Source organism: Hippopotamus amphibius, chromosome 6 (genome assembly GCF_030028045.1).
Source record: "Hippopotamus amphibius kiboko isolate mHipAmp2 chromosome 6, mHipAmp2.hap2, whole genome shotgun sequence".
In the NCBI taxonomy this organism is placed as follows: domain Eukaryota; kingdom Metazoa; phylum Chordata; class Mammalia; order Artiodactyla; family Hippopotamidae; genus Hippopotamus; species Hippopotamus amphibius.
Genome location: NC_080191.1, coordinates 159,355,823 through 159,383,354, shown reverse-complemented (window position 1 = coordinate 159,383,354; position 27,532 = coordinate 159,355,823). Strand labels below are relative to the sequence as shown.

General features: G+C 51.0%; 2 protein-coding genes across 3 annotated transcripts; both read right to left on the bottom strand.

Annotated features, from left to right (window-relative positions):
- Nucleotides 1-7,959: 7,959 nt before the first annotated feature.
- On the bottom strand, nt 7,960-16,303 carry ABCF3 (ATP binding cassette subfamily F member 3). Its single transcript, XM_057738163.1, has 21 exons — nt 16,067-16,303; nt 15,690-15,837; nt 15,471-15,550; nt 14,922-14,968; nt 14,664-14,761; nt 14,440-14,562; nt 14,007-14,273; nt 13,613-13,693; nt 13,465-13,524; nt 13,309-13,365; nt 13,174-13,196; nt 13,008-13,063; nt 12,693-12,893; nt 12,512-12,588; nt 10,126-10,170; nt 9,914-10,046; nt 9,257-9,345; nt 9,061-9,152; nt 8,741-8,873; nt 8,515-8,602; nt 7,960-8,425 (listed from the first exon to the last, which is right to left on the bottom strand). The coding sequence occupies exons 1-21, from the start codon at nt 16,137-16,139 to the stop codon at nt 8,267-8,269; spliced, it is 2,130 nt and encodes a 709-aa protein (XP_057594146.1). The 5' UTR covers nt 16,140-16,303; the 3' UTR covers nt 7,960-8,266.
- Nucleotides 16,304-18,017: 1,714 nt separating this feature from the next.
- Nucleotides 18,018-26,981, bottom strand: AP2M1 (adaptor related protein complex 2 subunit mu 1). 2 transcript variants are annotated; one of them, XM_057738164.1, is made up of 11 exons: nt 26,860-26,981; nt 24,864-24,980; nt 22,758-23,023; nt 21,961-22,043; nt 21,219-21,354; nt 20,987-21,128; nt 20,356-20,475; nt 20,120-20,255; nt 19,921-20,018; nt 19,291-19,402; nt 18,018-18,626 (listed from the first exon to the last, which is right to left on the bottom strand). In XM_057738164.1, the coding sequence occupies exons 2-11, from the start codon at nt 24,935-24,937 to the stop codon at nt 18,492-18,494; spliced, it is 1,302 nt and encodes a 433-aa protein (XP_057594147.1). In that variant the 5' UTR covers nt 24,938-24,980; nt 26,860-26,981; the 3' UTR covers nt 18,018-18,491. The 2 variants fall into 2 exon arrangements, with proteins under 2 accessions (XP_057594147.1, XP_057594148.1); XM_057738165.1 differs by lacking the exon at nt 24,864-24,980 and having other exon boundaries at nt 26,860-26,970.
- Between the last annotated feature and the right edge of the window lie 551 nt (nt 26,982-27,532).

The window sequence follows — 27,532 nt, the reverse complement described above, 5'->3', positions numbered from 1 at the left end:
CCTGGTGACAGGGATGTCCAAACAAGTGCTCCATCATATTCGTTCTCCCAAAGGAGTGGCACCAGCTGCTCCAACCAAAAGAACCACACATATTAAATGGTACAAATAGTCCTGTGGATTTATTGGGATACAGGCCATAGACCAATGGAGTGTAGCTATGGAGACAAGAATATTCCTTTCCACAAAACTTTGAGTTTCACTGTTGTTTACCTGGCTCGTTGCTGGCCCCTTGAAGGATTCCAAGATAAATCCCTTTTCCTGCAACTTGGATACAGTGGATGCAGGATGAAATGAGACCAGCACTCCAAAGAGTTGTAAGGAAAGTGCCGTGAGAACCCAGGAGAGAGGGGAGATTATTTCAGGAGGAAAGAAGAAAGGAAGAAAGGAAGAAAGAAAGGAAGGAAGGAAGGAAGGAAGGAAGGAAGGGAGGGAGGGAGGGAGGGAGGGAGGGAAAGAGAAGGAAAGAGAAAAAAGAAAGAAAGAAAGAAAGAAAGAAAGAAAGAAAAAGAAAGAAAGAAAGAAAGGGAAGAAAGAAAGAGAAAGAAAGGAAGGAAGGAAGGAAGGAAGGAAGGGAGGGAGGGAGGGAGGGAGGGAGGGAGGGAAAGAGAAGGAAAGAGAAAAAGAAAGAAAGAAAGAAAGAAAGAAAGAAAGAAAGAAAGAAAGGGAAGAAAGAAAGAGAAAGAAAGGAAGGAAGGAAGGAAGGAAGGAAGGAAGAAAGAAAGAGAAAGAAAGAAAGAAAGAAAGAAAGAAAGAAAGAAAGAAAGAAAGAAAGAAAGAAAGGAAAAAAGAAAAAGAAAAGAGAGAGGGAGGGAGGGAGGAAGGAAGGAAGGAAGGGAGGAAAAAGGGAGGGAGGGAAAGAAGAAGAAAGCAAGTTACATTGAGACAAACTATACTGCTTCCTTTCTTCCTTTATCAGAAATTGCCCTAATTTCTGTTTACTTTGCTGACACTGTCCACTTTGTCACTGAAGGGTGTCTAAGCTAAATGAAACAGTGTTTTTTTTCTTGGGGCTGGAATGAAATAACTTGGGTTGGCAAGTGTGATTATTTAAGGCTGATCAGAAATTGTGATTAGTACCATATGATGTCTTTGATTAAATTTTAATAGGAAAATTATTTAACAAATTAGGTTTGTTTCATAGATAAAATCTTCAAAGCACAATGGTATGCTTCAGGTGGGCTGGCAGGCTGCTCAGACGTGCCCCCCTGCCGGGCTCCAGCAGCTGTGGAGGTCACCCCAGCACAGAGCGGCTCCTCGTCAGCTCAGATCCCAAATGTGAGCATGGTCATGGTCAGGTGTCTCGCTGTGCTAGACTGTGCAAGCTGAAACTTTGGGCCCATCCTGACCTCAGTGCAAACCCCAGCTCAGAGACTCATGAGCTGGGGAGGCCTAGGCAAGATTAGTTTTGTTTTGTTTTTTAAAACATTTCTGAGTTTCCATTTACTCATTTATAAAATGCGGGTAATCGATACCTCATTAGTTTGCTGTGAGGATAAAACGTTAATTCATGTAAAGTGATTAGAATAATGTTTGGAACATAGTACCCAGTAAATTATTACCATTGTTAAATCAAGCCAAGTGTTTCTGTCTCACGCTGTTGAAACTTAGAAGAGACTGAGGTATAAACCAATTTATTATTAGAAACGCAGCCAACAGGGGGCCTGAAAATCCATTTTTACTGGTTAGTACATCCTCTCTGGGTGAGAAAGGTCACACAAAACAAGTCACAAGCCAAAGAAGTCAGATGAGGATGGAATGGAGCGGGCGAGTTAGTGGACAGAGCTCAGGGGCCTGTGGTGTCAAGCTCTGATGGATTCAGGCATCCGGTGGCTCTGAAGGGCAAGACCTGCTCAAGGGGCAAGCCACAAGGTAGAGTCTGCTTCCTCTCAGGCACGTCTGGGGACCCACTGACCAATTCTTGGTCCGTCCATGTCAGGATTCTGGCATTCTTGATTTGAATCACATTTTATGTGCTCTTTAAATCACTTGTGTTCTTCCTTGGCTAAATGTACACTCATCAACCTGATGGCTGTTAAAAGTCTCCCCAACCCTGAAACACACATACACCAGCAAACCACAATTTACAAACTCTTGAATGACTTCTACATCTCAACCATTGTTTGTTGATTCTTCCTAGTTTACTCTAACTCCACTCCCAAGTTCTGGGTGTGCCATATTGTGTTCTGACTGCAGAGTTCCTGCAGGAGGAAGAATAAGAAATCTCTGGTGGTGGGAAGTTTCAGAATGACCATGCTCAAAGTCTCTAGCAGTCACAAAAATCCTAGACTCCTACACTGAGGGAAAGTGCAGCAAAGCATTGAGTGATGGAACAAACTGAGTGTAAAACATTCAGAGAGAACAAGAGGGGCATGTGAGTGTGTGTGTGTGTGTGTGTGTGTGTGTGTGTGTGTGTAGAAGAATCCAAAGAAAATGTCTCTGCAGTGGGAGAATAATCCAAGAAACAGTCCCTTCTAGGCCCCAGGACACAAAATAGGAGGTGTGGGTACCTGTCTTTTTGGTTGAGGCACCATGACTGAACACAGTGGATTTCAGCCACAAGGCATCGTAAGCAACATCTCACTAAAAATCAATAAAGCAGTGACGGTCACCACAAATGCTAATCCTCATCACAATGGCTAATGATTACGGAACTGCTAGGAACCATGATGAGAGTTTTGCTTATATCATCTCATTTAATATTCACCATAACCCTGCAACAGAAGGACCATTCTTATTCTCATTTTATAGATAAGGAAAGTGAGGCACTGAGACGCTTAATTTGCCGAGGTCACACAGTTATTAGATAATGGAATCCAGAGTCAAATGCAGTTCTGACTCCAGAGCTGGTTCCCTAATTTACAAGTTTAAAACAGATTTAAATAGGTTCATAGTCAGTCCCCCTCATTCTGGGTTCAAAATATTTCCCTGAAAGCACAGAAGGGCACATGACCCTGGGCACACTCACTGGCATGTGTGATATGAGAATGTCACCCATTGTATGAATAGCTATGGAACAAAGTTGAGAATAGCCAATCTGGAAAGATGTGAGAAGGCTGTGGACCCAAATACCTCGGTTATTGCCCCATCTCTGCATGCACAGAGGTATCTGAACCTAAGCAAGACACTTAACATCTTTCTGCTTCAAGCTTCTGTTCTATAAAATGGGAATAACTCAGCAGGAGCCATGTAACATGAGATTATTGAGACAAGACAAAGAGAACATTTGTGAAAGCATTCCTCAGTGTTAAAAATGTTATATCATAGGTTGATAAATATTTATTCTAATTTAGGGTTTCAAAGGTCTCTATATACAGTACAGCAGAAATCCCTTCCAAACCATCCATTTATTTAACATGAAGAAAAGAGAAACCTAGAATTACCAACGGGGCATGAGCCACACATATTATTAGAACGGGCTTCAATTGCATGGTGATTTCTGCCTCACCCCATGCAACTCAGCGGGTGCCAGGCAGAGTCTCATGCTGCGTTCCTGCACTCATGCTTTCTGACGCTTGGCTCAGCAGATGAGGACTGTGGGCTGGCCCTCCTGGGGCCATTATCTTGATGACAGCCTGGAGTGCTTGTGTGTGTGTGTGTGTGTGTGAGTGTGTCTGCGTGTCTCCAGAGGAGGTCCAGGCTGCTGTCCTCTCACTCCTCCCATGAAATGACACCCATGGCACTTTACAGTTTACAAAAAAATTTGTTTACACAGGACCTTGTCTCATTTAACTCCTCATACACAAGAAGCAGGCAAGACAAACTGCATTATGCCCATTTTACAGATAAGGATAATTTATTCAGGTGAGGTTGATTTGCCTAAAATGCAGTCAGTGGAACAGCTGGCTAATCCCAGTGCATGACTTTTCTACTATACCACGTTTTGAATCATTTAATGAACTGTTCACTGAGCACCTAGCGTGTCAGCCACTGTGCCAGGTACTTCTACTCATCAGCTCGCTCTCCGGAGAGAAGCTTCTTCAAATCCCCCACCTTCCACCCCCCACTCCAGGCAATTAATGATGAGTTTTAAGTGATGGAACTAACAAACTCACTATTCAGCACGTGGCACTAGGAGCTGAGCGGTAGGGCAGTGTGGCTACTCAGAGCTGTCCTCTAGAGCCAGACTGTCCCTCCGTGTCAGCACCGTTGCCTCATCTATAAAATGGGGATAACTGTGCCAATTCATAGGGTTGTAAGGATTGACTTAGCGCAAGCACTCACTACAGTGCCTATTACACAACAAGAGCCCAAAACTATTAACTGTCACTATTAACATGGTCTTAAAACAAGATTTTTCAAAACAAAAACTGGCCCCTTTAACCTGTCTCTTAGGTTCCAAAGCTTTCATTTTGTTTCAAGACTCTGGCCTGGAAAAAGGAGCACTCCCTGGTCAGGCAGAGCTCGCAAGCCCTTGCCGAGCCCACGCACCTCTACCTCCCTGCTCTGACGCCACGTCCTTAGGGCTGGATTTCGGTCATGGCTTGCTTGTCTCCTGGCCTCTGTGCTTTCCTTCTCCAATGTCATTCCCTACTTTTTCTCAAATAATTTCCCCCAAATATTCACTTCTCAAGTATTTCTACTGAGCATCTCTTGATGTGCTAGGCACCGTAGTGGTTGCTGCAATGAGCTTTCGGGAATGAAGGACTTGCTGCACTAGCTGCTGAGCGCTGACGGCAGCAGGTCCTCAGCTGTCACCCCTTAGGAGTAACTGCCTCAGCTGAAGTAAACGTCCTCTCTCAACGTCCTCACAGCTCCTTTTTTTTTTTTAAGAACTTTTATTGAGGTATAATTGCCATACAATAAACCTAATATATTTAAAGTGTACAAATTGCTTTTTTTTTCTTATTAGTAATGTATATATGGCAATCCCAATCTCCCAATTCATTCTACTCCACCTCCCCCCCCCCCCCCCCCATTTTCCCCACTTGGTGTCCATGTTTCTTCTCTACATCTGTGTCTCTTATTTATGCCTTGCAAACAGGTTGATCTGTACCATTTTTCTAGATTCCACACATATGCGTTCATATATTTGTTTTTCTCTTTCTGACTTACTTCGCTCTGTATGACTGTCTCTAGGCCCATCCTCACAGCTCCTTCTGGTGGCAGCCAGCATTCAGAGACTGTTCAACTCAGTGGAATAAGGCTGGACCCACTGCCTCAACTCAGAACATCCCTGCCAGCTCCAGAATGTGGGGTTAACTGAGGCCTTTATTGGGCCTACATCGCTGCTCAGCTTCACCCTTTGCTCAATTTGGAGCACCCCTACCCCCAAGAAACATACCAATTTCCTCTTCAAGCTGCTTCCCAGGAAACCCAAGCTGTGACACGGACAGAAGATGCAAAGATGAGCAAGCCAGGGTCTGGCCTTCAAGGCTGTCAAGGCAGAGTGAGAACTACAACCCTAATAACGGCAAGCAGCTTCCCGTGGGGGACTCACAGAGTGCACTGAAGCCCACCTGGAGGGGGCGGGGGTGAGGGGAGTCCATCACTTCAGGTGCTGCCAGGTTTTCCACCCACGCTGCTCGCCTGTGGGACTCCCCAGACTCCGGCATCCAGCCTGCACGCTGGTGCCGAGCTGTGGCGCTCTGGCGCTGGCCTTGTTTGGTTTGCATCTGGGAGTGAGCCAGACCCAGGCCTGAGGAGTGGTTCTTAGTAGGATGTTATGTTCTAAATGACAAACTGGGGTCGGGCATGGCCTTCTCCTCTACTCGCCTAAAATTTGCCTGGAAACCTGTGAAAACTTACCTAAATGTTGTCTCTATCCGATGAATCTCAAGACAGCAATTCCACACTGAGATAATTCTCTTGATTGGCATCTTCGAGTGCCTTGCAGACTTCTATGGAAGGACCCATGACCCTTCTGCACCCCTGCACTCTGCCCCCACCCAGGGGACCAGCCAGGTCTCCTGAGAAGGCGCTGGTGAATGTGGTAAGGCCAGCAGAAGCAGGACGTGCAGGATTTCAGTGAAGACCCTGCAGACAGGCCTTTCAATGTGGCCAGCCTCTGACTGGCTTTAAGGCTCCAGTGGAAGAAACAGCTTCCCAATGGCTGGGGTTGCATAGGCTCTGCAGTGTGGGAAGGGCAGCTTCCCCCACTGTGTCAGATTCCTCCCTCCTCCCTGCCCTGTGTTTTCTGGAATGGAGCTGGCTGACACTGCCTTCATTTTCTACCCCTCAAGACAACCAACTTCTCCCAACTCCCCATTTTAATTCCCCAAAATTCACCTTACACACTTATTGCAGGATCTTTCTCAGCTGCTGCAATTCATTCATCCCAACTTCCTGAAGGCCTGCAGTATAAGCCTGTATTGTCATATACACAGGCTCTTGTTTAAGGAAATCATAAAATTGGTTGCCAGCCTAGAGGCCATCTAGTGCTGCCTCCTATCTGAAAGAGCCCTTCTCTAGAGAGTGGCGGGACTGAATAGTCCCAGAGTTTAGGAACTATCAGAAGGCAGCCTGAGCTATGAAGAAAGTTCTTCCTTCCTTTGAGTCCAAACCTACCTACCTCTGGAGTCACTCAGAAAAAAATTTACTACATTTTCATGTGACGGTCCTCCAAATCATAAACTGGTCACAGAGGAATCACTTTGAGTTCTTCTGCAGATGCAGAGGAGGAGGTGTTCAAAAAGGTCAACTTGTTGTGGTTACCCAGCTAGTACAGGTGACCCCCTTCTACTACCAGTAACAGAGCTGGGATCTGATCACAGATCCAACTCCAGTGCTCTTCACACACAAAGCCACTTCCAAGGAAGCGGATTCTGCCTCAGAGCCTTCAGCTGCAGTTCCAGGGACTCTTAAGAATTGGGAGAACTCAGACAGGGACCACACGCTGGTGAGGGGTGAAGAGGCTGAGAGTCTGGCAAGTAGGCAGGCACAGACCCTACACCAGCTGGCCCCAACTGGCCCATCTTCAAGTCTGAGATTGGAAGAGAATCATGGGGCCTGTGAGAAGGCTCTCAGAACCGTGAGGGTGCTCGTGGCCACTGACGTGCCTGGAGGAACACCTCCTGAGGACTCCTGGGAGGGAGGTTGAAGAGGTGTTAAGATTAGTGACCCTCCTGCTGGCTTCACAGTCCATCAGTGCAGAGCCTTCCAGGCTTTATTATCCTTTACCCTCAAACAGGTGTCTCCTCCCCAGCTACCTATACCACAATACCCTCAGAGGCTGGGTTAAGCTTCCTTGGTTGAACTTTGTGACAACGATTCTCCATGAAACCAACAAACAAGGTCCTTCTGTTGATGCTGGTTTCTCCACTCTCATTAAGAGTAAAGCAATGTCTCTATTTTAGTGTCTCCTCACAATTACATATAGCAGCCAAATATCCGGCAAATAATATTTATAAATCATACTCCTGCTAAACAACTCCCCTCCCCATTTAAATACTGATTAATTTGAAACCAAAGTGTTCTCTTTCTTCACCTTAGACCCCATTCTCAATTCCCTGCTTCCCAGGCCCCTCCTACGTGGTTATGGAAAAAATAAAGAACATGAAACCACCCAAGCAAAACGGGGACAAAGACAGTTTCTCAGCTTTTCTTTGGCCCCAAAGGGTCCAGATCAGAGAAGCAGGGTGAGCCTGGGCCAGAGATCACTGGAGAAAGCAGATGGCATACCATGTCTGAGGCCAGGCTACAGACTCAGTTTACTCTCCCAAGCAGTGGCGCTAGAGACAGCAGAACCCAGACCCCTTCCTCTGGGGCTGAACCCGGGCCGGAGGAAACAGCACCACAGCGATGTAGTACGCTACCCTTCATCACTAGCTCGTTCCACTGCAAGGCTAACCCCCAGCGGCTTTAATGACACCTCTGCCCAGGGGCAACACTGATGCTGCTGTGGCCTCCTCCACGTGACCGACACAAATGTCACAAGAAAACCGCAAATCAGAGAGCCCATATTCCTTAACCGTGGGCAAACACTGCAGCCCTGTGGCAGGCAGCAGCAGAGGTGAGGCAAGGGAGATGCAGGGAGATTTAATTTATACATCGGCCACTCAGAGCTCAGTCGCAGCTGGGGCAGTGGGGGGGATCTAAAATCCCAGAGGGCACCCCCCCCCACTCCCTTCCCCCTGGAAGACCAGTCCTCAAAGACCTTTAGGTGGGGCTCCCTGGGTTGCACAGAGGATGCTCCAATCAAAAGGAGAGATTTAGGAATAAGGCTGTCCCCAAAGTCGGGGGAAGTTCATGGCCGGAGATGGTTGCCTACACGGTGACCCAGGGGTCTGAGCCAGTCCATATCCTGGGCACAGTCCTCGGTCTAGTGGCCCTAGAGGAAGCCCTCACGGCGGAACTGTTCCTGGAGAAGAGCTCGGTACTGGTCAAATCCCCCCTCGACCCGGGTGACGCCACCTCCTTCGCACACCCACAGCTCCTGGCACACCAGCCTGATGAAGCGCTCATCATGGGATACCAGAATCACACCACCCTGAAAGACAGGAGACCAGGAAGCACTCAGGGGGGCCCTAAGGGGTGCTGAGGCCTGGGAAGGAGTGCGCAGTGTGAAGGCACACTCACCCTGAAACTGTTGAGAGCGCGGCCCAGAGCCTCAATGGTCTCCATATCCAGGTGGTTTGTGGGTTCATCCAGAATGTAGAAGTTGGGGCTGGAAGGCAGAACCCAGGAAGGTGGGCAGTTATGGGGGCTGGGAGAAAATGAACTCTGATACGAAGACAAGACAATCATTTTCCATTAGAAAAGCGTGGAAAAGGGGAGGGCAAAGCTCCTGAAAAGGAGGTCTCACCAGGGCATGGTCATCTGAGCAAAGGCCACCCGACTCTTCTGGCCCCCAGACAAGCTGGCAACAGGGCGCACAGCCAGCTCTCCGGAGAGGCCATACCGGCCCAGCTGGTGACGGTATTCCTCCTCAGGTCGTCCTGGAACAGGCCCCACCCCACCGTATGGGTTTTTGGCCCAACTCCCTCCCTTCACCTTCCCCCCACCCCCACTCCCAATGCTCATGTCCTTACACCCAGACTTGGTGGGCTGCTCAGCAACCCAAGGCAGCCCTAGCTGTAGGTGTCAGGCCCAGCCCTCTTTCCTCAACTCAAATCCCTAACGCACCAGGGAACTTGCGTGCCAGCAGTTCCACAGCACTGACATTCAGGTCTAGCTGCTCCACGTGGTGCTGGCTGAAATAGCCAATCTTCAGATTCCTGCAGGCGGACGGGAAGGTAGAGAGAGGGGATGGAGGGCAATGACCATAAAGGAGTGTAGATACAGCACAGGAGCGGGTGGAGAGCGGAGGTGTGGGCCCTACCTATGAGCATGTCTGATGCCCCGAACAGGTGCCAGGTCCCCCATGAGCAGCTTCAGCATGGTGGACTTGCCAGCCCCATTCTCCCCAACCTGGAAGAAGAAATATGAGATGTAAAGAGCATCTTTGTGTGGGACACAGAAGGGGAGGAGATGAGAATGGGTCCTGGGTAGTCCCAGTGACTCCAACAACTAAAAGCATATTTTTAAGGAACTATAGAGAAAAATGGAGGAAGATGTAAAAGGGACCAATATCTGAGTACCCACTAAGTGCAGGGGAATTAATTCTCCAAATCACCAAGTGAGCTAGACATTACCTCCACTTTAAGGCTGAGGAGACTGCTTAGTAACCAAGCTAGGAAATGGCGGAGTTAGGATCCGAAGTCTGACCCTGAAGCCCATGCTCTCTCCTCTGTGTTTCACGGTCTGAGGAAACTCAGAGCTGAGACCATTAAGACAAAGTACCGCTCTAAGTATTTATAAACGACCACATGCCAGGCTCTCCAACTATGCTGTAGAGCGGCCCTGTGAGGCTGCAGGAGGAGGCCCAGGCGCTGACTCCTACTCCTGTGGACCTTCTCCCCACGTGGCCAATCCACACCACGTACTGGGGTGGGAGAGTCTAGTCCCAGCTCACAAAACAGAGAAACAGCAACCATACCACACAGATGCGGGATTCAAGATCAGCAGAGACGGAGAGACGGCTGAAGATAACGTGCTTCGGATCATAGTAGAAATCCACCTCATCTAGTTGCAGAATTGGTGGTGAGAACTTCTCAAACCCGTCGGGGAACCTGCAGGAGGCGGGGGTGAGGAGCACGAAGGTGGCCAGAAACAGAGCTTCCCCACCTGCCCCTCCGGCCCAGCACTCACTTCATCACTACCTCCAACTCCTTGTCCACGGGTTTCAGCTCCGGTCTGAGGAGAGAGGGACAGACTAGATTTATGGCTTAAAAAACAAATTAGTTCTTATCACACAAGTAATAGATATGCTGGAAAAATAGAATTATTATTTTTTTTTTGTAGCTTTTTGTGCTCGCAGTTAATATACTGTGATATACGTTTCAATGCCACAAAATCCTAAGCCTTATGATTTTAAGCTCCCCTACCACCAGCATGTCTAGAAATGTTGCTTCAAGATTAAACCTCTGATGCTCTCCTGGGTATATATCCGAAAAAAAAGAAAACAATAATTTGAAAAGATACATCCATCCCAATGTTCACAGCAGTATTGTTTACAGTAGCCAAGATACAGAAGCAATGTCTGCCCATCCACAGATGAATGGATACACATACACACACACACACACACACACACACACACACAGGAAAACTACTCAGTCATAAAAAAGAATGAAATTTTGGGCTTCCTAGGTGACGCAGTGGTTAAGAATCCACCTGCAAATGCAGGGGACACGGGTTCGTTCGATCCCTGCTCCAGGAAGATCCCACATGCTGCAAAGCAACTAAGCCCGTGTGCCACAACTATTGAGCCCATGTGCCGCAACTATTGACTATTGAAGCCCACATACCTAGAGCTCGTGCTCCGCAACAAGAGAAGCCACAGCAATGAGGAGCCTGTGCACCACAACAAAGGGTAGCCCCTGCTCGCCACAACTAGAGAAAGCCCGTGTGCAGCAACGAAGACCCAACACAGCTAATAAGTAAAATTTATCAAATAAATAAAGTCACCTAGTTCTTTAAAAAAAAAAATAGAATGAAATTTTGCCATTTGTGACAACATGGATGCACTTGGAGAATATTATGCTGAGCAAAATAAGACAGAGAAAAGTAAATACTGTATTATATCACTTACATGTAGAATTTTAAAAAATAGTGAATATAACAAAAAAGAAACAGATTCACAGGTACAGAGAACAAACTAGCGGGTACCAGTGGGGAGAGGAAGGGGGGAAGGGGCAAGATTGGGGTTGAGAGCTAAGAGACACAAACTACTATGTATAAAACAAATAAGTCACAAGGATATATTACACAACACAGAGACTACAGCCAATATTTTATCATAACTATAAATGAAATATAACCTTTAAATATTATGAACCACTATGTTGTACACCTAAACTTATGTAACACTGACCATCAACTATACCTCAATTAAAAAAGCCTCCAGTGCTCCACACCATTAGTCATTAAGGAAGTACAAACCAAGATCACAAGCAGATGTCACTTCACGCCCACTAGGATGGCAAAAATTCAAAAGACGGACAAGCGTTAGCAAGGAGGTGGAGAAACTGAAAGCCTCACACACTGCTGGCAGGAACGGAAAACTGCGCGGCTGCTCTTCAAAACTCCTTCGCAGTTCCTCAAAAATGTACACATAGAATCACCATGTAAGCCAGCAATTCCATTCTTAGATATACACCCAAGAGAACAGAAAACACATGTCTGCACAAAAACTCGTACACAAATATTCACAGCAGCATTATTCATAAGTGCCAAAAAAGGGGAAACAATCCAAACATCAGGTCTACCACCTGATCAGTCAATAAACACAAAGTGGACTATTCACACAATGTAATATTATGTGGCCATAAAAAGCAGTGAAGGACTTCCTAGGTGGCGCACTGGTAAAGAATCCGCCTGCCAATGCAGGGGACATGGGTTCGAGCCCTGTCCTGGGAAGATTCCACATGCCGCGGAACAACTAAGCCCGTGTGCCACAACTATTGAGCCTGTGCTCTAGAGCCCATGAGCCACAACTACTGAGCCCATGCGCCTAGAGCCCGTGCTCCACAACAAGAGAAATCACTACAATGAGGAGCCTGCGCACCACAATGAAGAGTAGCCCCCGCTCGCAGCAACTAGAGAAAGCCCGTGTGCAGCAACGAAGACCCAACGCAGCCAATAAATAAATAAAATAAATAAATAAATTTATAAAAAAAGAAAAAAAAAAGCAGTGAAATACTAATCCACGCCCCAACACGACGAACCTCGAAAACATTATGCTAAGCGAAAGAAGCCAGACGTGAAAGGTCACATGTACGATTCCATTTATATGAAACGTCCAGAATTGGCAAATATAGAGAGACAGAAAGTAGACTGATAGCTGCCTAGGTCTGGAAGCAAGACTACCTCTCCAAGAGCAGTAATAGAATAGCTGTCCTTCTACAGGGGAGGAAGTTAAAGTTGGTTTGTAGAAAAGGGGAGACCTAGAATGGCAGGGCAAAGGGTGGCCTAGAAAATGAGGGAAGAAAGTAAGGGACAGGAGTAAGGGCGTGGTCAGGGAAACTGTACTCACAGCTTCTCCAGCATCTTGAGTTTACTCTGCACTTGAGAGGCTCTGTTGGCGTTGTAGCGAAACCGGTCAATGAAAACCTGCAGGTGGACGAATTCAGGTAGGGTTCAGCTCCCTCACTCCCCACAACTCTAACACCCATGGGATGGATGGGGCGGGCCCCCAGCCCTGCCTGCTCCCACACCTGGATATGCTGGCGATACTGCTGCTGGGCCTCGTATTCACGCTGCTGATTGAGCAGCCGCTCCTGCTTGCTCTTGATGAAGGTCTCAAAGTCTCCCCGGTAACCATCCAGCCGTTGGCTGTGCAGGTGGATGATGTCTGTGGCTATGGCATTCAGGAAGTTGCGGTCGTGGGAGACGACCAGGATTGTGGAGGGCCACGTCTGAGGGGGTCACAGGATGGCAGGCCCAGTTTGGGAGGGCAGTCAGCTCCCAGACCCCAGTGGCCTCAGAGGCAAACCTTCCCCAGACTTACTCCAGCACCTGTAGGCACTCACCTGAAGGTAATTCTCCAGCCACAGGATAGCCCTTACATCCAGCATGTTTGTGGGTTCTGGAAAAGTGGAGGAGGACATGTCTGGGATTGAAGGGCTAGGGAACTGGGAACTTGGATGATGCTATCCTTCTGCACCCCAAAGTCAGGGGGCCCCATTTCAAACTCACCATCTAACAGCAGCAGATCTGGCCTATGGAAAAGAAGAATGCAAGCCTTGAGGTTTTAGGTCAGCGACTTGTTGCTACCTCCCAAGAGCCAAGCCCATTCTCCACAGTATTCACACACAGGCCCAGGAGACTCACCTAGCAAACAGAGCCCGGGCGAGGGCCAGTCTCATCCTCCAGCCACCTGAGAACTCCCTAAAGAGAGACAGAGCTGCATCAGGGGCGAGTGTTCACGAGAACAGGCCGAGGCAGAGCCAACAGTGTTCAGAGCCAAGAATGGTAAGGGCCACTCACCGGGTGGGCTGCTGCTGCATTTTGGGGGTAAAGCCAAGCCCGGCAAGAATCACTGAAGCTCTAGGAGGGAAGAAATTAAAGAACCTGGTTGGAACAGGTAACAGAAGGGAAAGATGAAATCTGAAGGAAGGAAGAGACTTTTGAATACCTGGCAGGTGCTTTGTCAGCCTCAATCTCTTCCAACTTGGCATAGATTTCTGCCAGCTGTGCAGCTTCTGAGCCCTCGGCCCTAGGAATGGGGGGAAGAGCAATCAGCCTGAGCGGGGGGGAGTCTACTAGCATATCCTGCACTGCAGGACATCTGGATAGCATGCCACTGGCTGCCCTGCTGCCAGGACAGGAACAGAGCACAGGAAGGATTGCTCACAGCAGTGAGGGCCATGGGCCCTGTGCCAGGAACAAGGGATTTACAGCCCCAAAGTGCCAAGTTCCAAGCTCTGCTGCTTACTAGGACGGGCATATGAAGTGCGGATTGTGCCAGCATGACAGACACTCTGTGAAGCACAGCTGCTGCTGGTCAGTCCCTTGCCAGGAGCCCTCACCTGCCAGCAGCAATCTGGGCGCTGAGCTCCCGCTCCCGACGCAGGAGGTCTTCTCGCACAGTGTCACTCTCCAGCACACTCTGCAGAGCAGGGGTGTCGTCTCCAGCAACCTCCTGCTCCACGTGCAGCAGGGAAATGTGGGCTGGGACCCGCAGGCTCCGGGTGGCCAGCATCTTCAGCAGCGTCGTCTTCCCTAGCCCATTCCGACCCACCAGCCCATAGCGGCGGCCCCATGCCAGGTTCACATCTGCTCCAGCCAGCAGTACCCTGCAGAGGTGGTAGGAAGAAGACAAAAGGTGCTCTAGAGATAGTTGCACAGCAAGTTTAACAACAGAAACCTAACTGTTTTTAGCGCCACTTCACCTCTACAAATTCTCCTTTAACTGGAAAAAAGAAAAATGTCACCCCCACTCCCGCAATGCCACTCCCTCACCTATCGCCAAAAGATACATCAAAGTTCTCAATTCGCACATCGTAGGATTTGTTCTTGCCAGATGATTCCAACCGACTCTCCTTTCTGCTGCCTGCCTGGCTGGCTGATGCCTCTTCCAAGACTCTTTTAAAGGTAGAAATGGATGGCTTTTAGCATTCCCAAGCACCCTTCCATCCCAATAGAGACTGCTCTGCTCTCTTCTCAGCCCTTCTAACTAAACTCACAGAGGACTGCTGGTCTTGAGCGTGTCCTTCTCTGAGCGCTTCTCCTGCTTTGCCTTCAGTCGAGCCTCAGCTTTCTCTAGCTTCTTTGCATTCACTGTCTAGGGATCCAGACACAACCATTTCATCCTATGGTGTAGGCTTGGAGACTCAGGGAAAGACAATGAGAAATCCCCCAGAAGATACTCCAATAGAGACTGTCAACTCCCACTCCCACCACAGATACAGCCCCCACCCCTTCTTCCTCCTCCCCCTCCTCACCGAGGACTGTTCCCTCTTTAGCAGGCCTGGAAGTTTGGTGCCACAGTCTGTAAGTGATAAGAAAAATAGTCACCTTCTCCCTAAGGGAAGGGTAACTAACATGTTGAGTGACTAACATAAACGAGACATAAACATATACATTTAAAGGAAAGCCTTACAAATCGTGGAGATAGGTATCATCCTCCCAACACTTAAAAACAAAACAAAAACTCAACTCACAGATTAAGAATACAGAGGCTGGGGGCAAATAAGCAACTCTTACAAGATCATGCAGTTGATTAAGTCATAAAATTGGGGAGTGACCCCAAGTCTGTCCCGTTTCAAGGTGCATAAGCTTCCTACCACACCCAAGAGCTTGGAGAACTCTCCAATCCTAATCCCTTTATTAATGGGCTCAACTGCCCTCAGTAAAGACATCAACTAGCTCCTACAACCTTGTTCTGTGGAACAGAGGTACCATGAGTTCTGAGCTCCAGGGGGCAGGTGGCTAGGGGGTGGAGGCCCAGAAGAGGACAAAGGGCAGCTAGTTCAATCTTCCCTCGCTCTCACCGTAGTTCTCTGTTATCTTTGACAACTGGATGGGGGCGTCTAGCAGCACCTGGCTGTTTCCCTGGGTCTGTGGCTCAGCCCTTGAGGGTAGAGATAGAAAGCAAAGGGTTAGAAATGGAGGAGAAAGCTTTATGGCCATCGGACCTTCCTCCCTCACGTCTTGTTCTCCTCACCGTCCGCCCTCCCATCTCCCCACGAAACCCCTGCCCTGGAACGTACAGGCGCAAAGTGTTGTACATGCGCTGGCACACGGCCCTGATGCCCTCATCATCCTTGCTGTCCCCGGACACCTCTTGCAACAGTTCCCCCACAGCTTCCACCAGGTCATCCACAGACTCGAAATCCGCACTGCCGCTGTGCAAGACGCCTAGGGCGGGCGTGGCAAGACGAGGAAGACACCAAGTAGGGTGGACATACAAGCAGTTTTAATCCCCGTACCGCGGCCCCAGTCCGAGCTCCAGACCCAACTGGCCCTCGGGACAAGAGGTCACGCAGAGGAGAGGCCTAGCAGCGGTCCCTGGCCCTGCCCTCCCCTAGTGCTTCCCCCTCTGACTTCCACTTTGGCATCCCCAGCGCGTTGATTCGGTTCGGCTCACCCGTCACGTAGTCGAAAACCTGTCCGTCAATTTCGGGGAACTCGCTCCGCAGGATTTCAGCGCAGGTCGCCATGTTCCAGTCGGGCTCCCGTCCGCGCAGTCGCCGTGAGACCTCGGCCAAGGCCCGCCCCCTGCCTGTCCCCCGAAAGCTCGCCCTTCCTTCCAAAGCGCATGCGAAACGGTGACGTAAGGAAGGCGCGGAGTGCGCAGAACCCGGTGGGCGGGGTGAACGGCGCTGGAGGAACCACGCGCAAGCGCCGCTCAGAGTCTACGCCGAGCCGCACTCTCTGCGCTTGCGCAACCCTTTCCACTGAAAAATTAGCCGCATGTGCGGTTGTCGCTGCCTTCTGGGCGGTGGCGATCCTGGAGGCGGCGGGGGCGGGGTGCAGGGAAGGCCGCGGTTTATCAGGGCGTGAGGGAACCTCCCGAGAAAGGTGGTTGATAAAGCTCTTTGGCCTAGCTAGATCCTGTTCGCTCCCTTGAGGCGCCTCAGCCGCCGCGCGCCTGTCCGGGTCCATTGTGGAGCCCGCCGAGAGCGCTGCTGACTCACGCCGGTCCCTGAGCTCTCAGAAGCCCCTGGCGCCGCGGGTTTTGTTCCGGTACTCAGGCCCTACGGGCTGCTTGTCTGGGTCTGGTAGCCAGCCCGCCCGCGACCTGCACTCGGTCCGGTCCTCTCACACTTGACAGCTCAGCTGACTTAAGCGAATTAACGCCCTTCGGTCCTCCCGCCACCCCCTCAGTGACCGCCACAGGCCAAGAAAACCAGATCGACAAGGTCTGTGTAAATTCAGTAGTATTTATTCCCTACCTACACCCAAGGCGGACTTGTCCCGCACCCTGAGTCTCAGTAAATGACTAAAAGGCTATTTCCTCTCACCGACTCCCTCAGGTAGAAGTTAGGCATTTCCCCCAAACGATGCTACTGCTTCAGATTTTATGTGGATATTCCTCCACCTGGGTTCTAAAATTGTCATCTAAAGTCACGATATTATCCATTCATCCTTTTCTCATTGTAAGGAATCAATCCTGATATTTACATTTCATATGAAACACAAGGAACGAGTAATTCTGACGGGGAAGCTACTAGAACTATATGGTTTCAGCAACACTGCAAGAGCTAAGGGAGAACCTGTGGTTTTTAAGATTTAAGAAGCATTCACCAACCACAACGGACCTTGTTTGGATCCAGATACAAGTTCTGAAAATTCCTGTAGGACAGTTGAATTAAGCACGAACACAGATTAGATGTGATATTAAGGAGATGACCACAAGTTGAACCACCATGATGGGACGTGGGGGTTCATTATATATTTTCTCTTAATAGATTTTTTTAGGTTTTAAAAGGCTGAGACCAAGCAAGGGAAAACTGGTGATGGCAAGTCTTCATCTGCTCCAACACATCAGCAGAATATGGAGCACTCCCCTCAGGGACTCACTCACCACACAATTCTATGGAGAGCAGGAAGCAGAGAGGAAGGAATTTTGCAAGAGGCCTGGGAAGAGTCAAAGTTTTCCTTTTTACAACCCACCCACCGAGGTCTGTTCGGAAGCCTGAGTAACTGGGAAGAGGATGAAATTAAGAGGTCAGTCAGTTCCTAAGGATGGCTGGAAAAACCAAATGTAAACCTTGCTTAACCTCTGCTCATTGGAAACATACCTGCCTGAAGCTGAGGATGACTTTAGGGAAAGAATCTCTGCCCTCAGGGAACTGGGGCCAGGTAGGGCTGCTTGTCCTTGAGGCTATTTTCTCAGAGGAGATGGGAGACCTGGGGCTAACACCTGTCAGGATAAGGGCTTGGATGGCCCTGAGGGACGTAACAATCCAGACAAGACAAAAGAGGGAGTTTAGAATAGAAAATTCTACTCAAGGCAAGCCAAGTAAGACAGGGGAGGAGCAGTCCCACCAGACCCCCTCCCCAAGTAGCTCCCACTTCAACACTTAGCCAGCAACTCCGTTCTAGAGTTTATTAGGTTTATAACTGGACGAAGTCACACGTGTACAAAATGAAGCTCACACACTATCCCAAAGCAGAGTAGGAATTGAGGGCTAGGGATCCATTACTGGCCTTTGGGGGAGCTCTGAGGTGAGGGGCAGCCAACCCTCCCACTCCAGAGATGTGGCCACAGGGGAGGGGAGGAGAAGGGGCCCACCTGGCTTTGGTCGCAGAACTCAGAGCCTGGCATGGGGCTAGGGCAGGCAGATGGATGGAGGAGCACAAGCCTCAGAAACCACCCTGCCCAGGGAGCCCAGGGACTGCTCCACCAGTCCCACTCGCGATGTGGTTGGTCCAGACCTAGACTTAGGGGCTGGTGCAAAGGGAAGGCAGCAAAGCAGGAGGGAGGAGACACTGACGTGTGGTGGCCGAGGGCACCCAGACCTGTGGAAGAGGGTGGGTGGGGAGGCGGGCTAGCTGCCACTAGGCAGCTAGCAGCGGGTCTCATAAATGCCGCTGCGGCCAATGTAGCGCACCCATTTGATGACATCGTGGTCGCTGTAGTTCAGCTTCGGTTCAAACACCTTCAAGTAGCGCACCTTGAGGCCAGAGGGCGCGAATGGCACCTGGGCGAGGGACAGCTCCAGTTAGGAATGTGGCCTTCCTTTCACTGCCGCTCTCCTCCGGGAAGTCCCACAGCCCTGCCCTACCTCATCTCTCTACTATAGGTGTTTTAATGATGGGGACCCTGAAAGAAGCTGGGGGAAGCTGGGGTGGTGAGGGTCCTCTAAGAGGTTACCAAAGAAGAAAGCATATCCAAGAGCAATCATTTGGGTTTGAAGTCAGGCCCTGCCTATGATGACTTGAATCAATTCCTTTAATCAGCAGGTGGCAGCAACCAAAGACCCGCCTTAGAACATACTTACCCTGCTCAATATTATGCCTTAAATAATAAGGTGGAAAACACTACATGTCAGACGTGCACAAAGCAGTCAGCCCGCTTTCCTGTCTGTAAACTTTGTGTCTAACCTGGCATGCAAGCAACCTCAATTTTCCCTAAGAACAGTTTTATGACAAGCCAAAGGAAGCCAAAGACTTTCATCAGCGTACATAGCAATTTCTGGTAGGAGGCCTAAGTGGGGAAGGAATGGGTCTGTGAATTGAAATCATTTCCCTCTGGGCCTCAGTTTCCTCATCTGCAAGGTGGTAGGTGCAGAGGTTGATCTGAATGATCTCTAAGGTCCTTCCTAGCACACCCCGCTGTGGCTCTAGGCCCCTTCTCTGCCATACCTCAAAGTTCATTGAAATGGGGGGTCGAGCCCATTTCTTCTTGTCGTTGGTGGGCAGAAGCTCAATCTCAGCGCTGATCTGCGACTCCTTCATTCCTGCCATGCGCTTGATCCTGGGAATACAGGGGCAACAGGCAGCAAGTGCCCCTGGTAGCCTGGAGGAGCTTTAAGGGGGGTTGCCCCTTTGGGGAGGTTGGGGAGTGGCAAGGAAGAGACCCCGGAGCTTGTGGGAGGTGCTAGGGCAAGGGAATGTGGTGAGAACTCTGATAACCTCCTACTATGAAACCTGGGGTCTGTTATTCCTTTAGCACTGAGGGGTTCATGCAGTTTCTGCTTAGATACATGGCCATGCATCCCTTGCTCTCTACTTCACAGACATTACAAGGGCAAATAGGGAAATGTTAAAGGATCTTGATAAATAAATGCACACATGCACGCACCCCAGTGCAGGCATGTGCACACCTGCACAGAGGTCTAAGGGGCAAGAACACAAGTAGTCACACCCCTGCTCCCCGCCCCCCCCCCCCACACACACACTCGCTCTCTCTCACAGAACAAAAGGTAAAACTTAACAAGAGCGTACACCAAGGCATCTTGGGCCCTGCTGTGGCCTTAGGCAGGAAAGACTCACTTCCACACAATGGCGTTCTCGCTGGCCTTGTACTTGGCCTTCCCCTTCATGCAGATCACCTGCACCCCGCTGGTGTTCAGTGGGGTTGGGATCCTCACCTAGAAGTGACACACCTGTCAGGGAGCTCTGTCAAACCCTGACATCAGCTCCTTTTATTCCTGGAGACGTGCTTCCTCCTCCCCAAGTCCCTTATCCTCACCTCAATCTTCTGAGCCAGTAGTGAGGGCTTGAAGTTGGACTTAATGACCACCTTGACCTCCAGCTTGGTGCGTCCCACTTCCCGAACTAACGGGATCACTCGGAAAGGAAGAATGATGTCCTTGGTGGTGCGATACCTTTAGGGGTGTGACACCTTTAGGCTGGCACAGCAGAGCCTGTCCTCCTCCCTCTCCCCTCTGCTAACAGCAACCCCTGCTCCTCACACCCCAATGGCACCTCATGAGCTCAAATTCTCCATCTGGTGGGATGAAGCTGATGCTGCGTTCAGAGTCAAACTTGCTGAGCCGCACACACTGGTGGAAGGTGCAGTCGTCAATGGCAATTGATTGCTTCCCGCTGTAAGCAGGGACAGAACGTCTCCTCATTGGTACAGGAGAGTGGCATGAGAGGGTCAGACTGGGAGACTACCCCACCCCCAAAGGTTGCCAGAGCCTGTACGAGGCTTTCACTGTAATCGGTGTACAGCTGTCAGAATGCAGCTTTCTGACTTGGGGGGGTCCCTGTCCCAGAGTTCTGGATGAGTGGGAGCTTTGTAGACTCATCATCTTTTGAGAGCTCTGCTGCTTGGAACCTAAAAGTCTCAGGCACACTGGCCAGAGGCCATCAGTATGTACAGAAGAATCTTGGTCCTTGGGACCAAATAAAGAGGCTTACTCTGAGTAGGATGAGGACAATCCCCTCATCTCTCTTAAACACAGATACCAAGAGTAACCAGCCAAGCACACCCTTAGGAAGAGGGAGTTTGCATTACTGCAAGAATGAAATCCAGAAGGAACCTGTGATTCACCAGGCTCTGTTCAGCCCTCCAAAGTCCACCCTCTCCCACCAGCTCCCCTGCCTCAGGCACCTCTTGCTTGTTTCATCAGCTGTGCCTTTGCCCTGCTTCTCAATGACAATCTTGTCATTCATGCCAAACTTGCACTCGGGCATGCCACTCAGGTAGCTCTTCATCACCACCCGGCCTGACACATGGGCGCTCAGCACCTGCCCTGGTGATGGACAGATAAACAGGAACAGCTGAGTCAGGACCAATATCCTGCCCTGGCCCCCCTCCAGCTTCATCACAAGAGGGCCCTCACCTTGCGGGGACATGAGGAGGTTCACACTCTCCAGCACATCCAGGAAGAGCTCGTTCCGGCGATACTTGATGCCCTCCCGCCGCCAGCCAATCTGCCCGGTCACCTGGCTGGTGATCTGAGACTGCTCTTCTTTTGTCTACATGGGGGATGGAGACAAACAAGCCCTCACTCCTCTCCCCCTTCAGTCCTCTTGTCTCCATCCCCGCTCCACCCTCATCCCCTCTCCCTTCTCGTCCCCACCCTGGGACCCATCTTCCCCCATGGGGCAGGGCCTAGAGCAAACTGAGCAAAGCTGCAAGGGTGGAAGCTGAGGGAACAGCTTACCTGATGCTGGACAACACAGAGCCAACATGGTGCCCACAGGAAGCAGTATAGGAGCACAGACGGGAAGAGGCAGGCAGAAAAGAAGGAGAAGGCTGTGAGGCCTGGATCCTAGAAGAGGGCCCAAGCTCTCTCCTCCTGAGGAATACCAAGCCTCCAGAGCAGCCCACACTCCCCCGCTTCCCACAGTGTAGAAGGAAACTGAGCTGTATTCCCAGTAACAGAGATGCTGAGTTGGCAAGCTCCAGGGGTGGGAGAGGGCCACACAGAGCACAACAGGCCTGCAGTCACGGCAGAAGGCTCAGGCCAGCACTTCCTGTCAGGGGCAGGCTCATGAGTCAGCTCGGGCAAGGCTTGGGGGCCAGCTGGGACGAACGGAGGTTGGGCTCCACCCTGACTATAGCCTGTACAATTTGAGTACCTGGCTCTTGATGCCCTGCTGAGTGATGAAGGTTTTCAGCGCGCCTGTCTCTGAGTTCTGTGGGTAGCCAAAGTCTAGGATCTCTGCAAAAGGAAAGGAGCCATCAGCCCCTACAAAAAGCTGAAGGCTCCTTTGTTCTCTCCCTCCCCTGGCCTGGATATATCTGGCCAGCATAGCTCCAAAAGACATTGAGGCATCATCTGCAGCAAAGTTTTAGCATTTACTCTAGGATTTGTGCTTTATAAGAAAACAATTAAAAGCATCACATTTTTTTCAAATAGAAAAAATGAGAAGAGTCACAAAGCCAATGGGTGAGAGGTCAAGAAGCCCTAAGCCCTTAAAAGACAGAGAGATGCTGGGAACGTGGAAGGACTCTGTTCACTTAAATCATACCCTACAGAGGAACAGAGATAAGAATGCACCCAGAGGTGCCTGGAATATCTCACCCTCGCCCAGGCTCCGAGGCAGCTGTTGAGATGGACAGCTGGGAGGACAGGCAGTGTAGTAAAGCCCAAACCACAAGGATAAGAGGATGAAAGTGCTTAATTGAACTGCAGGAGGACCAGCCACCAAAATACCTTTTGGTCTTCTCCTGCCTCCACTTGCTAGCCTATTTCTGCATTCACTTCAGATCAGACTTTAGGTATGGATTTGGACTGTCCTCCTCAGAACTCAGAAGACCAGATAGTTAGGAAAGAAAGTTCAGACGGCACTGGAGCCTCAGACCTGCTCCCACCTCCAGGCCAGGCCCCACCAGGTTCATCCCCACCCCAGAGCCACTGCCCCACCAGCCTCACCATCCAGCAGCTCATATATGAGCACAAAATTGTTCTTGATGTTCTCTTCGCTGATCTTGCCAAAGTAGGCAGCCATTACGTCACACATCTTATAGAGGAATTCGAAGACCATGGCAGCATTGACATTCTGTTTGGTGACAGCTGCCAGCCAGATGTTGGACCGCTTAACATGGAAGAAACTGGTGCGAGCGATGTTGGTGACGGGGCTGCGCACCTGCTGCCGGGCATGGATAACATTGACCCGAAAGGCGTCCACTGCATTCCTCCTGAGAGAAAAGGGTGCACAGAGGCTTCTCAGTACCCAGGCAAAGCTCACTCCACGGGGATCAGCCACAGTTGCTAACAAATAGCCACCCCCCACTCTGCTGAAGTCTGATACGCACTCTAAAGCCCATGCCTAAACTGCTGGCGTGGTTCCCTAGGACTCCTCCCAGTGGGGGCATGGGGGAAGGGTCAGAGCTAGGCTGAGGTCTGAAGGCCATGAAAGGCAGCGAAGTTGAGTGGCGATGACAGGAGGGCAGATATAACCTTAATAAAGTGAGGCCCATCAAGTTTGAGAAACACGTTCCTGACTCCCAGGCCGGGCCCCAGTTTCCCCGCTGCCACCTCTATAGCTTCTAAGTAAACGCCACAGGCCCAGATGAGAAAGAGACCCTGCTTCTTTTCCAGTGTTCCCACTAGTGATCCCACCAGCGGGGAAGGCTGGCTTCTCCAGAAGTTAGCCAAAGCCAGCATGACTTCAGAGAAGGCGCTAATCTACTGAGGGAAAAGCCGAGGGGCCACGGAGCTGGGCCACCCACTCTCGTCCAGGATCCAATTCCAGGGCAAGTTCAGGGATGAAAAAGGGCGAAGAAGACAATGGTGGTGGGGGTCGGGGGGGCAGGATCCCCCACCCACCTGTGCCTGGGCAGCAGCTTAACAGGCCGCTTACCTATTACTACGGCAGCCAATGAGATGGGATGAGAGAAATGACGCCAGCAAGAAGAGGAGAGTGACAGCAACGAGAGAGAGGATTAGACACACAACACACTAGGGTGGGCAGCACACCCCATGAGGTGGAAGCAGACAGGCAACAGGCAAGGGGCGGAGAGCACAGCGAGGCATGCAAGACGGTGTGTGCCCCGGCCTTGGCTTAACCAGGCCCATCCACAGCACAAGTGGGGTGTGGATGGGCACAGGCAAGCCAGGCACTGCCACAACTCTAGCTCACGCCCCCCCACCAGCCAACAGACAAAAAGCCACAGACGCCAGACTAGCCCATTAGCCAGGAAACCAGGAGCCACTGCAGCAGGCCCATCTCTGACTGTCTATTCTAAGCAATTCCAGGAAGAAAAACAGAGCAGCACGAACCAGAGGAGCCTGCTCTCATTAGAGCTGCTGAGGCTAGGACAAGTCCCCTCCATCAGGGAAGAGCAGTGGCATGCAGGGTGGGGCAGAAGGAGACCTCCTTGCGGAGGTCTGAGGCACACAGGACAGGAGCTGTTCCTGGTCCACTCTGACAGGCCAGAAAGGCAGCACAGCCTCCCTGCCCATCCCTCAGTGACCAGAGAGTGCCTCAGGCTTGCTCACCACCTCTCCTCCATGAGTGGCCCAGAGGAACTGAAAACAGCTGAGTCAGCAGCCTGACTCCTCCTGAGAAAGGGAGCGGGAGAGGATTCCGCAGCCTGGAGAGGCTTTCAAGAGTCCCGTGAAGGCTCTCACCACGAGAAGGACTTGTGAGAGCAAGACTTAGATGGATTAGTACTTCCATCCTGACCACGAACACTGGAGACAGATCTCCCTTCTCCTGAAAGGAGGGATCAGGCAAAAGCACTCATGTCCAGCAGCCAGGTCTGTCACTACGGGAAACAGGAGGCAGGAAGGGTAGGAGTTCCTGAGACTGTGAGGGCCCTGCCATTTCACAGGTCCCACTGAGCAGCCAGTAACTGGCTGCTTGGCCAATACCACCAGACCTAATGGGAACCAGGCTGTACTAGCTGAGCTTCCAGGATGCAGCAAGGGGCACGGGTGGTCCAAATCAAGCCTCTGGTAGAAAGAGACCTGGTCCTGCATGCTGGGAACGAGGGATGGGGGTGGGGGCAGAGCTGGCTCAGCCAGGGGACTCACCCGATGTCATCTCGGTAGACCCGGGAGATGAGCACCTCCCCCTTGTGATTATAGATGAATAAGCCTCCAATCATGGCGGCAGCTCAGTCTCGGCGGCCCATCACTGTGAGAACAGACCTAGGACAGGCGGGGGCAGGGTAAGGAAAGGCCTTAGAACCCCAGCCAATGTCCCCTGTGGGGCTGTGCAGGTCACTGGCTGGGCTTTTTTCCTGACTCAATCCTCCAGCAAGTGACCCTGCAAGCCTCCCAGGCATGCCCCTCCCCTTAGCCAGATTCCAGTTCCTGTTTATCCCATACTGGAAGGGAGAAAAGGGAGAAGGACTTAGGCCCAGAAGTCTAAGGCCATTTTGACCCCCCTTCTCTGGGGCTGAGCCCAGAGTAGCCCCCTCCCCCTTTCACAGTGCTGAGCTCAGCAAGGCCCCTTCCTGTGCAGACGCTCACTCAGGCTCTAGCTGGTGAGTCACTGTGAAGGCCTGCCTGCGGCTACAGGAATGGCGGTAGGAATTACTCTAGTTGGTTCAGGCCTGAGGCCCCAGGCAAAGCTTTAGCACCCAGTCTCTCAGGCTCCACTACCCTTCTGAGAAGGCAGCAGGACCTGAACCTTCAGCTCTCTAATTCACAGAAGTCTAAACATTCCAGGAGAGGGTGTGCAGGGTGTAGGAAGAGAGAAGAGAGGCCTTAGGCCCTGACATGGACCCAGGAGTGTGGCTCCAACCTCTCCCAGGCAGTCAGATAAACAGGTAAAAGAGCAGAGTAGAAAGGCCCCAGCCCTGACAGACTACAATTCAGTGACTTCAAGAAAGAGAGGCTCCCTCTCAGCTCCCAAAGTGCAATAAAAATAGATGGGTGTGGGGGAAAGGGGAGTGCAGGTTCATAAAATCAAGAGTCGCTTCCAGCTGAAATTCTGTGATTCCAGATCCACAGCATAATTCACTTCTGACTGGAGTGCCTATAAACAAGGCGCAGAATCCCTGAATTATCCAAATTATTTGGGTCAAACTAATTTAGACTGTTTGCAAGGAGAAAAAGAGTTAATTTAGTTTTAGATTTCCTGGATCAGCACTGCTATAAATTTCACAGGGGGGCAGTTTAGCAGACTTTTCTAAACTGGAAAATAAAGCCTACTACTGTGACGGTCAAGTCTCCCAGACTGAGAGAGAAGCCTCTCAAGGTGGTGGACACATCCCATTCCTCAGTCCCAGAGACTGGGAGAGGAAGCCCAGAACGGAGGTAACCCTGGGCAAAGAACCAAGTTCACAGGTATGAAGCGGTAGGGAACTCAGGACATCAGAAAAGCAGAGGTGGGGCCCAGGACAAAAATGGAATGTTTAGTTAAGGGATACACGGGCAGCAACAGCCAGGCAGTATACACAGGTGAGCCCACAGCAGCAACAGGGCTGGTGAGGGCACCTGGAGAAGAGTTTCCGGCATGGCAAAGATCAAGGCTTTCAAGAGGAAAAAACGGCAGGGAGAGACTAATAGTGGTGAATAAGGGAAAGCTGGGGAGACGTAGCCTGCTGTGGGATGCAGGTGTAGAAGCATGCGGGGGTGGTGGGCTTCTCGCCGTGGGGAGGAGGACATCGCGGGTAAAGATGGTTCCACGGAGTGCGGGGGCTGTCACTCAACTGAGGGGAGGGGGTGCCGCAGGGTGGGAAGCTTGTCCTTGCGCCGAGAGGAGGAGGAGCCGAGGGGTAGGGGGTTGTCACGATCCTAGAGAGGGGGCCGCCGCGCGGCGGCCCTGCTATGGGAGGATTCCAGTAGGGTCTCCCTCGCACGGGAAGCTCCGGGCGGGTCAGGTGGAGGGCACCGCTCCGCACTCGTCCAGCAACCGCGCCCCGGGCGCCCCTGCCCCGTCGTCAGCTCCCTCCCAGATCTGAAAGCTGAGGCCACTCCCGTGTATGGACTGCTTTCCGCGTAGCGCAGTGCAGGGAAGAGCAAAGCTGGGCAGCCAGGCAGGCGTCCTCCTTCACCCCATACGGCTAGATCCCGAGCTCACCTGGTGTCCGCGGCCCCCTGCTCAGCCGGCCCGGCCACTCTCCGGATCCCAAGATGTCCGCCCGCCCCCTGCTCGCCTGCCCGCTGCCTCGGCTTTCACTGCAGTGCCGCGGCCCCGCCCCGGCCTCTGCTGCGCGTGCGCCTCCGCCGAAGGCGCAGACTACAAATCCCGTCAGGCCTCTCGGCCTTCTCTCCTACAATTTTAAGCTCCCTAGGTTTGGCAAAACTACAACTACCGACGGCCTTTGAGAACACTCGCAGGAGGGGGTAGGCGTGCCTTAGGGAGGGGTGGGCGTGGCCCTATTCTACAGTACGCGAAATACACAATCCAGGACACATTGCTCCAGTCACTTCAATTTCCCTATTGAGCATTCTGGGAACTGTAGTCTCTGCAATCCCTCCTGTTCCTCTGTCTGTGTTTCTGAAAGGCTGAAAGGATTACTGCCATCTGTTGAAGCCCAGCTGTTAAGCTTTGGACTGCTGTAGGCCTTTTCAGTCTCCAGAGTCCGAGGATTGGTTGTCCTCACTTTATACACACACACACACACACCACACACACACACACACACACACACACACACACACACACACACACACACGACTTGGCAGAAGAAGTGTTTGTGCTGAGTTTACTGCTTTATAACACCACCTCTGATTTTCTCAAGCTTTTTTGC